This window comes from Neolamprologus brichardi, chromosome 7, assembly GCF_056152115.1.
Source record: "Neolamprologus brichardi isolate AB-2024 chromosome 7, ASM5615211v1, whole genome shotgun sequence".
Taxonomy (NCBI): Eukaryota; Metazoa; Chordata; class Actinopteri; order Cichliformes; family Cichlidae; genus Neolamprologus; species Neolamprologus brichardi.
The window spans coordinates 40,547,284-40,559,891 of record NC_142110.1 but is presented as its reverse complement, the minus strand read 5'-3'; the positions used below and the strand labels follow the sequence as shown (position 1 = coordinate 40,559,891).

The following is a 12,608-nucleotide window of genomic DNA, read 5'->3' as shown; positions in this document are numbered from 1 at the left end:
CTTCAAGGGTAGACGAAGATAGACTGGAACATTTTCTTTTATGGGTATATAAGATGTAGCAGCATGATATCCTGCAGCCACAAAACTGATGGGTGGATTGTTGCTATCTAATACTGACTTGAGTAGCCTGGATTGAGTGTTAAATGAGATGGGACGAGCACTTAGGGACTGATTAGACATGCCAACATTGCTGTCTGCCTTTGTCTAATGACTCAGTGAAACTGAAGTGTTTGGTTTCAAATCAGGGTGAGTGTTGGGATCAGTAAATCTTTGTGTGAGGCTTTAACTTAGCAGAGAGACCGTCTTATTGTGTATTTCCAGTATACAGTGCTGTATAGTAGATGCTAATATTTTGGTAATATTATTGCTAATGCAGTTGCCTTTGCTACCTCTCCTAAATCATCAGTAATAACAGGGAAACACACTCATTGGGCACTTTGTTAGGCACACCTAGACTGCCTTAATTCTTTGTGGTAAAGATTCCGTGAGGTGCTGGAAACATGCCTGAGATTATTTTTTCCATATTGACTTAATGTCATCACACAATTGTTGCAGATTTGTCGGCTGCACATCCATGATCTGAATCTACCCGTTCCCATCTCCCATCCTGATCTGACTGAAATCTGTGGAGGCCATTTATGTACAGTGAGGCGGTGTTCAAGAACACAAGGAACTAAGGGGAACTAACAGTGTGTCAAATATGTACCAGATATACAAAATAAAGTGTCTAGTGATTGTAGATCTTAATTAACTTTTTGTGACATCCATAAGTAAAAAAGTATGAAGGGTAAAGATGCATTTGACTTTCAAATTTAATATTAGTAGGTTCACATTGAATCACTTTCAATTTAGTTGAAGTAAGTGCAGCATCACTATTAAATGTCGTGTTGTCGGAGTCTGTCCCTTGTAATCTAATACCACACAGGGACAAATGCAGTTACAAAACAATTAGGAGTATGGTGGGTATGTTGACATCTTGAACAAAGTCTGGTAGTGTGTTCCAGTAAAGGCATTAAACTAAACATTTACTGTATCTTTTCAGCATATAGACAACTTGAGGCAATGTAATAAAATGAGAAAAAAACTTTGAGCTAACTGCTGAACTGCTATGTCCCTTTAACAAGCTATTAGTTATTTTAATAATTTGTAGTTAATATATGTATCTAATAAATTGTTAATGGATAATAATTATCTATACATTAACAACTATAAATCTCATAAATCAAATTAAATCTTAATTCATTGTGTACAGTTTACTTACTTTATTCATGACCTTTAAGGTAAAAGCTTGAAATTCTGGGTGTTTCATCTGTTTGTTGCCCTGCGTTTAAAAATTGATGCACCATCATGTTTGTTCTTTTAATATAAAGCTTCTGCTGGGAGGCACTTCTTTTAGAAAGTGGGAGGAAGAAATGCAGAGACTATTGTATTTTTGTATACTTGTGTTGGCATCATTTGGGAAAAAATCCCCCCAAAAAACATTTTGGCGTATATTGTACTTAGGATGTTCTCCCGCACTTCCTCTGGGCTCTGTTTTTAGAAAATCTAGTCCTTGATGGGAGATTTTAGGATATTGCTTTTCAGGACCAGATCTGACGAAGTCTTTCATCTGGAAAAGGAAAGTTCATGAAGCACTTGCATATGTGTGCATCTCTGGGCTTAGAAGAGGGAGAGGAGAGAGAACTGCTGCAGGAGGATGTGTATAGATTCCTGCCTACTGTAGCTTTAAACACATATAGGATGCATGGTCATGTGATCATTATCCGCAGTGACTGCTAGCCAGTTGGGAACACTGGGACATTTCTCAGTGGCCTGATGGTTGTTTAAGCCTGCTGTGTAACATCTAGTTTCACTAGTGATACTATAGCAAACTGGAATGAGTTAACAGACCACCCAGAATCCTTGCATTAGCTGTGACTCTTGTCACCAGACTGCACGATTTCCCTGCAGTCTCTGTGAGGTTTTTTTTTTTTTTTTTTTTTTTGCTTGATTCTTAACTATAGAGATTATCATCTGAAAAACTGCATCTCATTCTGAATTGCATACTAAAAATAACCATGATTTTTAATAGATGCAAGTTAATGGCTTTGTGTGTTTGGCCTAATGCGTTAGTATGTTCTCCGAAGTTTTCATTAATGCACCCACTGCCATGCATTTGTAATTTGAGTAACACCTCTCTCAGAGGAACCTAGTGAAACAGTTTTAGCCTTGCAGCAGTATTAATGTTGGCTATAATGTTCAAAAATGAAATTTTTAAACATTACATCAATAGCACACATATTTGTTTGGTTGTGTTATTGTCTAGTTGTTTTTTAATTGAGCAGCTTTTTTGCAGTTGTGTTTCTAGACCCTTACCTTGTTACGCTAAGTCTAATATAAGTTGCTTTTGAATTAATGATTAATTTGAAGAATTCTTTTAGTTCAGGTTTTGTGTAGTGAAAATCACGCATAGTGAAAGCCTGAAACAACTTGTAGGTTGCTACGTTTGTTGGAAGTGATGTCACATGGTCTCTTTTTTTTTTTCTTGTCTCACCTGCTCTCCTCTGTGCTTTGGTAGAGAAATGTGATTGATTTACTGTGAATCCAAACTTGGTCATTTAGTCACTACCTTTAAAAGAACCAATTTTGATAAACAACCCTACAACAAAATGTGAAAGTATTAATTTATACTAATTCTTTACTTGTAGCAGCTTTTTAAGAATATTATTATAAAAATGTTATTTTTACAGGAGAGCACACAGCCTCAAATATTAAATTGTTGAGGCGCTCATAAGATATGTATATGTATGAATATATATGAGGTATAAAGCAGAAGTAGTATAATTCTACCATCTAATCTTTCTGTAGCAGGTGTTCATTTATGATGAATAGTTTAGATAGATGATAGAAAAAGAGGAAGAAACTAAGAAAGCACAAATCAATAACTGCTATTTTTCTCTCCAACTTTGCTCGGTAACAGACCCCCTCGTTCATGCTCCTCCAGCCTTTCATGATTCAGAATTGTGCTGAAGATAGAGAGAAGCTCAAATTAGCAAGGTTACCCTTTGATGAGGAATTAGGAGCGATTACAAGCCAATAAGACACATTAAATATCTGCGTGAGGTCAGAGCTTTGTTGATTAACACGAATAAATCAACAATTACTCCAGCAGATACTGACATTTCTGGATTTCCTTAACCACTTTTTAATCCTGCCTAATCTACACCCACTGAAACTGTAAGGCACCTCTTGCGCTGCCAGTGTTCAGCAATTGGAAACTGAAAGCCATATCAGACTGGTTTGGATGCAGAAAATCAAATGACACTGCTGTTTTTGTTTTTCCAGTATTCTGTTGTTCACTACATATTTGTTTCTCACGCTCACTAGTGAGCTTGCTGTTCTCTGTGGGGAATAGCTATGTTATTGTTTTTCGACAATTAGGAGCCATAATGAAATGTAGTTAAAGAACGCGACAGATTGACAGAAGGAGAACGGAAGCAGCGGCAGTTCGAGTGCAGAAGATTGGCTCCATCAGCGCGGCTTCAGAAGTTAAATTGAATTTTATTAATAAGGTTAATACTGCCGTGTTGTTTCATTAAGAATTTGCTTTTGTTCTCAACTGAACAAAGCTGACAGGATTAGTAAATGCTTTCTGAAGATGTGTTTTGTATTGAGCTTTGTGCTGTTAAAAATACAGTTAAAGAGCTTTACCCAGACTGAGAAATCAGCTAAAAACCAGCTAAGAAAATTAACAAAAAGTGAAGACTGTGCAAAAGTCTTGAGCCAACCCTCATTTTGCTTCGAAGGAACCCGACGTGTTCATGAGCAATAGTTCTTCAAGCTTTTTGACGGTTTTTCAAACTTTTGCTTTGGACATTGGCTGCTTTTTCGCCCTTTTTTAGTCTAAAGAGTATTTCCTTTTTCTTGGTTAAGCTAGGTCAAGTTAAGTGGCTTAGCTTGAATCATTTAAGGCAACTAACTTGAGGGATTGACCTGTTTAGTCTACACAGAACAGAGTATTTAGCGAAGAAGCTATTTTAAATGGTATCTTTAGGCACTTTTGTTGCTAACAGCCTATCACAAAAATAAATAATTTGTTGGTGGCATAAGCAATATTTAAATAATAACAAAAAATGACAATTTGTTGTGGAGGGCAAAAGTGACAGACATAAAAAAAAAACCTCTACAGCACATGAGCAGTATCTGAAAGTCATGCCTTTAAAAGTAGGAAGAAATCCAGCAATGACCTGACACAGGACCGGAGACATGCATTTAGCCCTTCAGACGATCTCTTAATATTCGCCAAGACTTCATCAGAAACGTCAGTGGAAAGGTGGCTGTCAAGAAGCCATTCATCAGGAAGAGAAACCGAGAGAAAAGGCCACATTAGACGAGAGCTGCAGTGAAAATCAGTGGCAGCAGGTTTTATGGAGTGATGAATACAAATTTGAAACATTTGTTTTAAATCATTATCAATATGTATGGAGAAGATCAGGAGAGATGTACAATAACGAGTGTCTACAGCCATGTGTAAAATATGGTGGAGGAGAATGCCCTTAAAGAAGTCTGGAGAACTTTTCCTGAAGACTAAGAAGAAATTAAAGACTAATTAAGACTAAGAAGAATTAAAAAGCGTGTTGTGCAGCTCAAGGTTCAAGACTTTTGCACATCACTGTATATACTTTTTAGGTTAAATTGTGTCCACAGGTTAGCACTCCTATAGTGAACAGTAGCTTTAGGATGCCAGTGAAATTTGATATAATGTAGTGATGGTGAACGCAAAGCAGGGGACTTCTTATGAAAATGACGACAACTTTGCGATGACTCGATTGGGGTGAATATAAAGTGATGGCAACTCTTCTTTTCTCACTCAGAAACATTTGGAATCTGAAGACCAGATGCTTAAATGACCTCTAGTGACATACAGCTGCATAGTAGAGGGGATCAGTTTTTCTCCATGGTGTTTGAGGCCTTAGGAGATTTTTAGATATGGAAAACTGCACCTGCACACAAGCCAATTCTTACTGTTTCTCTTGCAGTCATTAAGGCCAAACAGCTTTCTTAGGTGCCTTATGTTGATTGACAAAAATAGACAGGAAGCACAGCTGGCTGGTAAAAGACCCAAGGGCTGACCTTGGCAACAACACAGGGATTGAATTTCCTAAGAGATTTGGGAATTGTGGGGATCCCTCGGAAGGAGCTGGCGAACCACAATCTTTTTTTTGACAAGTAGAACTCTAATTTAGTTTCTGCAATGTAACAAAGCAATCTCTTATCTGCTTTTAAATTATTTATTATCTTTTGTAAATGTAAAAAAAATAGTAATAGTTAACATGGTTCTTATCAATAGCCGATCTTGCTGAGGACTCCTGATAAAATAGATGAAGTAGATGCATTTCTGTGATTATCAGATGATGGCAGCTGACACTTGATGTTTCTGTCTTTGCAGAGTGACCCTGCAGTGAATCCTGAGAACGTTCGTTTCCCGACAGGAGAAAAGATGGCGTCTAACAACACCCTGCGCAGCTACTCCATCATCCCATGTTTCATCTTTGTAGAGGTGAGGGAGTGTGCGTGCATGCATTGTTTTTGCGTGATAATCTGGGCTTCTGCATAAAGTGATAAATTCATGCATATGACCCTTGTTTGGCAAATGAACATGATGGAAATATGGTTTTGAGTGTTAATTTACCAAGTGAACGACCAGTCTTCTGATAAACTGTACACAGCTAACCAGAGTGTAAAGTGTTGAAATGAGTGTGGAGCTGAATGCATGCGTGTTTGTAATTGGGCAAGTCTGTGTGTGTGTAAGAGTTGTGCAGCTCCTGAATTTTTAATTACTGTGTCAGCTGAAAGTCCTTAATGAGAGAGATGTCTCAGGATACTTTGTGTTATTCTCCTCCATCTCTTTGTGTTTTACTCGTTCTCCCTCTCACACAGAGACGCACATCTCAGACGAAATATCCTGCATCACAGTCTCAGATCAGTGTATACACTCATGTTCTTTCTGCCTTTATCTCATGCTTTCTTCTTGCCCGACCTTTTTGTCTCGCTCATTTTTCCTGACACTCATCCATAATGTGACTGTTACCTTCTGTTAATTAGTGTTACTGCCTGCTAGTGTGATTCTGGGCGTGTCCTCCAAGATAAGTGAAATGTGACTCTCGCATGCATGTGTAGTGAGTTTAAGACTACACTGATAGGATGTGCAATAGGAAATGTCACTGAACACTTTATTTCCACCCACAGCCAGAGTGAAAACCATTCTGAGAATCAGAACTGCTGCACATGCTCTCAGCATCTGCAATGGTGATGAAACAGACGTGGTTTCTCTTTGAACATGTGCCTCCTCAAGAAAAGTGCAGTAAGTGACAAAAAAACAAACAAAACAAAAACCGATGAATCCAACATACTCTATTTTACATCTGAAAGAGAGAAATGGAGCCATTCCTCAGATCCAGCGTGTACCCTGCCTCTCAGCTCTCATCCAAAATAAGTCTACGCTTCAGTCCAAACAGTACATTGTTTGCAATATAGCATTTCACTAGCACTTCCTCTAGATGATAATTTCCTTTATAATATTATGTGGTTTCATAACCGTCACTTATGAGATTGTGTTGTCTAATTTTGCTCCAGTATTATCGATACCAGCTTCACTTTGAAAAGCCTAGAGCTAAAAATACTAGATGGAAAACAAATAAAAGAAAACAACAACAGGAGACAGTGGCCATGGATGTGCAGTGATTGTATGTTTTTGCCTCATAGATCACATGTAGTCAGTTACTATGTCACTTTCACTCCCACTGAGCCAAACTGCTTATTTTATGCGAGAAAATTGCTATAAACAGTAACTATAAACTACAAAACAACATCAAAAATACTGCAGCTGTAAAACATCATCTTGGTATACATTATTTTTAGATGTGAGATGTGACTCATCATTAAAAAAGCTCTTTTAGACAGTTCCTTCTGTTTGACGATGTGTCACCATTGTACAGTTATTTGCTCATTTAGAGTGTCAGTGCTTGAACGCTGTGTGGAACGCTGAGATGGCCTCTTTAAAAAAAACAACCAAAAAAAACCCATTAGGAGATATAATGAGGGGCGGGTTTAATGTAACCACTGATTAAGCTGGTGACACATTAAACATCTAGGTGGTAAGTACTGATGTGTCAGTGTTTTAAATGTAAGTACAGCAATATGTTGGAAATATTATCCATCAGACTGAATTTTATATTCAATAAGTCTAACAGTGGGTTTGATACATTACCTGAGCATTTTGGGTAATATACAATAGGCCTAGCAACCATCTGGCAACTACCAGGGAATACATGTTTTTCCCTATCTGATTTCGGGTGGATGCTAGAAGCTGCTGGCAGCTGCTGTGAAATAGATTGCTAAAGCCCCAAACATGTAGGACTAAAGTCAGCTGGTGTCTCCATGGTAACTACCGGTGGCTAGGCAAAAATATGCTGAGTGATTACTGGAGGTTGGTGGCAGTCCCCAGTTTGTTCGCTAGCATGTTGCTATGACCAAGTAGCAGATTGTTGTATATAGTTTGCACAAAAGATTCAGACTTTTTTGTTTGTTTTCCAAAGTTTCACCTATCTAAATATGTCGGCTGCAGCACCAAAGAACCCCCCCCCCCCCTTTTTTTTAAAGGCAAATGTTTCTGGTTTTTTTTTCCAAGTATCACTACAGCTACAGCAAGTGTTTGCTGACAAGCTAATAACTTCCATGCAAACTATAGTACTCTGTGAGCAACCAACGGACTCACAAGGAGGTTTTTGGTGCAGCGCCCTCTTTGCAACTGATTTCACCTGCCAACAGCAACTTCCAGCAACCATTAGCTGATCAGAGGGGAGTGTAGATTTTCCTTAGTGACCGTAGGATGCTTCAGGGTTACCCACCGGCCTCTAGGCCAGTTCTTATTGATGGACATGTGTCATTCACCAATGCCAGTGGCAAATGAACGTTAACTTTTTACTGGCTAAATGTTCAATGCTAGTGTGATGATGAACAAAGTGACTTTTAAAAAACTTCATCTGTAAGTAATGACGACGTCTTCGTGTATGTGTTCTTTGCACAATATTGGCCAATTTTTGTTGTAATTTATTTTTCCGGAATATCAGAATGAATTTTCCCTGAATCGAAGTATTAATAAATGCTATCATGTGACCTATTTTGAACTTTTTTTATTTGCTCAGTGGTCAGATTTTGCTTCCAAATGCATTTGCTCCCCATTTTTCATACAATACTACACCGCCAACAGTTCTTATTACATATTGGGGTGGCTCTATCAGCGTTCGGCTATCTGACATATTTATTCCGAAGAGAATCTCAACCTGGCCTCTCACGCTTCGATATTGACCTTTTTTTTTATTATACGTCTCTCTCAAAGCAGCCGGCTTTATCGAACTGCAAGGCTAAAGCGATGAGGTGCAGCTATATATTGAGTCTTTAAATGGTATTTCAAATGTAGTTGTAGTCATCAGTTAGAGCTTCTATAAGGGCATATTTAGCATTTTTTGAACTGGGCTTTACTACATTCTTATTCATCATCTTGTCTCTATGTATCAGTGCCCAATAAATGGGAAGATTTTGCTTTCAGATTCATCATTTGGTTTATTGGCTTTTGCATCACAATCTCAGCTTAAAAAGTCATTGGCAGAGTACTCCTAAGAGAGACACTGTAATACCCTGATGAGTAGCAAGCTTCTCTAATTTTCATTACCCTGTTATCACTTACTCCCCCTTTTTTCTTCAGTGACACTTGTCAAAGGCATGCTATCTATCTCCCTGTTTCATTCTGCTCATCCTCGATTTCTCTTTCTCCCCCTCTTTGATGTCTTCGTCACGTCCTCGCAGCCTCATTTCTCTCCTGCCCCTCCTTCCTCGGCTCTACTTGCTTCCTCCCTCAATCTCTTCTCTCTTCTCTTCCTATTTCACGTGGTGCCACAGGAGCTCTTTCTCCCCTTCACCCAGTTTCCCATCGTTTAAATCACTACATCTTGGTTTGTCTCGCTCCTTTTTCCTGCTCCTTTTGTTTCTTCTCTCCCTCCTTTCCTTCTCTTACTCACCCTGCCTGTCACGAACACAGCAAGGCAGAGGAACACTGCCGTCACGTGATCAAGACGGAGGGGCCTTATTGGAGCAGCTTGGCCATGTAGTTCACTGCCAGAGGCAGTCTGACAGGGAGGATGTTTATTTGTGGTGATTTGTTTATTTATTCATGTAACTTGTTGCCTTTATTTCATCTGTTACTTGACGTCAGGATGTTCATTTGTTGCTGCCATTTGTCTCTCTGAGTGTGCGGAGGAAAATTGGGAGATGAAAGGGGTTGCAAAAAAAAAAAAAAAAAGATGGGGCATGAGGGAGGAAGAAACAGGATGAAACAAGCAAAAAAGGGGGAAGGAAGTAGAAGGAAAAAGTGAAAAGTTATGAGAAATTAATTAAAGGCTGAGCTGTGGAGACAAGCTGGGAAGAGTGAAGAGAGGACCGATATATCCTGTACCTACCCTGCATGGGATTATGTAATGTATAGAGCTGTGGGCTCTCATTAATCTAGCTACAGCTATCTAGCTTTTTCAGGTTTTGCATGGTTGAAGAAAAAGCTGGATGCACTCACTGTTAGCAGCCTGCTAAAGCAGCACAGGTTGCCAGACTACTGAAAGTAAACCAATCTCTTGAGAAAATGTCTTTCTTTTATCTTCTTTGTTTTCCTTATCTCCGAGAAGCTTTAATTAAAGCTTCTAGTTAGGTATACACAATTTAGACAGTAAACTTTCCAACGTGCAGTCATTACTACTGGGAGCGGCTTTGTTATTTAGCTCAGAAGAAGTCAGATATTGTGTGAACTGAATTCCAGTGTTTGACGTAATTTGTACTGGAAAATAAAGCTAATGTGAATATGTGTGTGCTGTTATGTCTCACGAGCAGTGAAGGCAAACAGCTGTCTGTCTGAAATATTCATTAAAATAAGTGGCTCTAATGGTTTTAGGTTGAGTATGAATATTATTACCGCATTTCCCGGACTACAAAGCGCACCTGAATATTAGCCGCACAAGCTAAAATCAGGGGAAAATCCTGTTTTGTACATACATTAGCCGCACCTGACTAAAAGCCGCAGGCGTTTCAATGTTAACTTATCATATGTAAGAGAATATGCACAAAGGGAATTGTCAGGAAAGAGATGGCTGTTTGGAGACACACCCCTTTTATTAATATTTTGAAAAACATGTTATGGGTACATATTTGCATAATTCTTTAGGTAAATGTACAAGTAGCAGTAATTACAAGTATGAAACATGTACTGTGCTTTATAAATGAGTAACAAATGTAGTACATAACAATAACCTACAGCACACCAGAAAAATAGATTCGGCCTACCTTTTAGGCTCAGGTGCAGTGACACGGCTTTAACAAGAAGAAAAGTCAGTCATTCACCACCATCTTCCTGCACACTAAAACCACCAAAGTCCTCTTCTCCAGTGTCGGAAACGAACAGGCTCAGGATGGCTTCGTCATCCACTCTCCGCTTCTCTCCTTCGTTGTCACTTTCAAAACCAAACAAATCCTCGTTGTCAGTGTCAGAGTCGAACACCCTCTGAAGGGCCGTGGCGGTGTCCTGCTCTCCATCATGCAGCAGTCCAGCCCTTCAAAATCCGTTGGTGATCGTGGATGTTTTCACACTTTTCCACGCTGTCAGATTCCACCGGTGGAGTTGGGCATAACTTGCTTTTCGCAAGTTTATCGCCACTCATCATCCACGCCTCCCGCTGAACGCGTAACGCTAATTTGAAGTTTGTTTTTCGCGCTACTTGTACGGCACTATGTTGCCTGGCGGATGGACATGTGACCAACATACCACTCTTGAACCCTGATACTGTTTGTCTGATCACATGCCCTTCCGCCAGGCAACGTAGTGCCGTACAACAGCGGAACAAATAAAACAAATCGTCTTACGATATGACAAAAATCATGGACAATCCATAGAAAAGCCGCACCTGACTAAAAGCCGCAGGGTTCAAAGCTTGTGCAAAAAGTAGCGGCTTATAGCCCGACAATTACGGTAGTTGTTTCTAAAAACTGTTAAACTAACAAAACAACTGAAAATGGGAAGGCCCAGGTGTACACAATGTGCCCAAGGTGATATTTGTTTGTACAAAAACAGCTGAAATGCACTTCATACTCTAAACCCAGTTCAGCTGTAAAGTTGCTGTAAAATGAAGAGTAAATTCTAATGAGTTTAAAAAGCATTATGTGGTATGCCTTTATTCTCTAACACAGCATGAACTCTCTTAGGCTAGCTTTCTTCTTGAAGGACCTTCAAAGCTGTTCTTTGGATGTCCGCTGCCTCTTTGTTCCATTCTCTGTCAAGCTCATCGCACAATGCTTCAATTTTTAGCTTTAACATTCTTAATTCCATCAATTTTGAAATGTTCCTGAGCACCACTGGCTGAAATGAGACCCAATCATCGCTCTATATGACCTGATGCCTTTTTTTTTTTTTTTTTTTAAGTCTAGTTCTTATATATTTCGTCATACCTCAGTCTTTTTCTCCTCTTTTGCTTTCTTAAGAATAGCTTCTTGATAGCAACCCTTCAACTGAGACCATTTATGGTGAGGCTTTAGTAAACAGTAGATGGATCAACTGAAGAACCTGAAAAACTGTCTGCCATCTATAATCCAGTTTTGAGATCCCTTCCCAGACGCCTTAACGCCCACTCACATCCTGGGCCATCTGACCTCAGGAAATCACATGATAGGGTGCGGCCAGGTTTCACAATGAGCTCACCCGAAACCCTGGCTGATTGGGACCCACACCCGCTTTCACACCTTCACTCATGTGATTAGGTAGAGGATCATCAGGGGGTCCTTTGTCCCTCTTTGGGGGGAAACTCCCACTAGGTTTAAATCTGGGACTCCCCACCATTTGACCCTTAGAACTGAAGAAGCTTCTCGGATGAGAGGTGAAACGTCTTCAAGCAACTTAAAGAAGTCCAGACGCTTTTCTTTCCAAGCTCCTTAGACCAGAAGCATTTCTAGTTCTTGGATTTTTTTGCCTTAAGGATATGACTTTTTAAACATTGTTAATCCATTGTATATAATTTTTTGGCCTGTCGCTTCTTCTTTTGTCCTCTGCTTGTCCAATTTCCTCAGATTCTTTGAAGACACACTGCATATCATACTTAAATATGCCAAATTTTTCAACTAATAGCACTTTGGGAATCCCCTTGTTGGTGCAAAAATACAATTTCATGCCTGTCAAATTGTGTTATCTTTAGCATTTTTCACAGAGTCAACTAAAGAAAGAAATTGTGTGTTTTTGCGACAGACTGCTAGTGCCTAAAGATACAATTTAAAATTTCTTCTTTGCTAAGTTCTCACTGTATTGCAGATAAAACACTGGTTCATACATTGAGTCAGGTGGCTTGGAATGATTCATAACATTCAGGAAAATTCATAGGTTACTATTAAGTGCGTTAATAGACACAAAAACACTTCTCTGAAAATGGTTGTGTATGAGGTCGGAAGTGAAAAAGTCTGACTCCTTTGAAGAAAAATAGAAAGAAGTGAGAGTTGGATCAAGACATTAGCGCAGTACTGTTTGCTGAAATTGAGCAGGA

General features: G+C 39.2%; 1 protein-coding gene across 4 annotated transcripts in view; it reads left to right on the top strand.

The window, feature by feature from the left end:
- The window catches only part of plppr1 (phospholipid phosphatase related 1), a 55,288-nt gene that overhangs the window by 14,404 nt on the left and 28,276 nt on the right, over positions 1–12,608 (top strand). For all 4 annotated transcript variants that reach the window (XM_006795576.3, XM_006795574.2, XM_006795575.3 and 1 more), the window contains exon 2: positions 5,429–5,539. In XM_006795576.3, coding sequence (XP_006795639.1) covers positions 5,480–5,539 — 60 coding nt within the window. In that variant the 5' untranslated portion in view covers positions 5,429–5,479. The remainder of the gene's footprint in view (positions 1–5,428; positions 5,540–12,608) is intronic.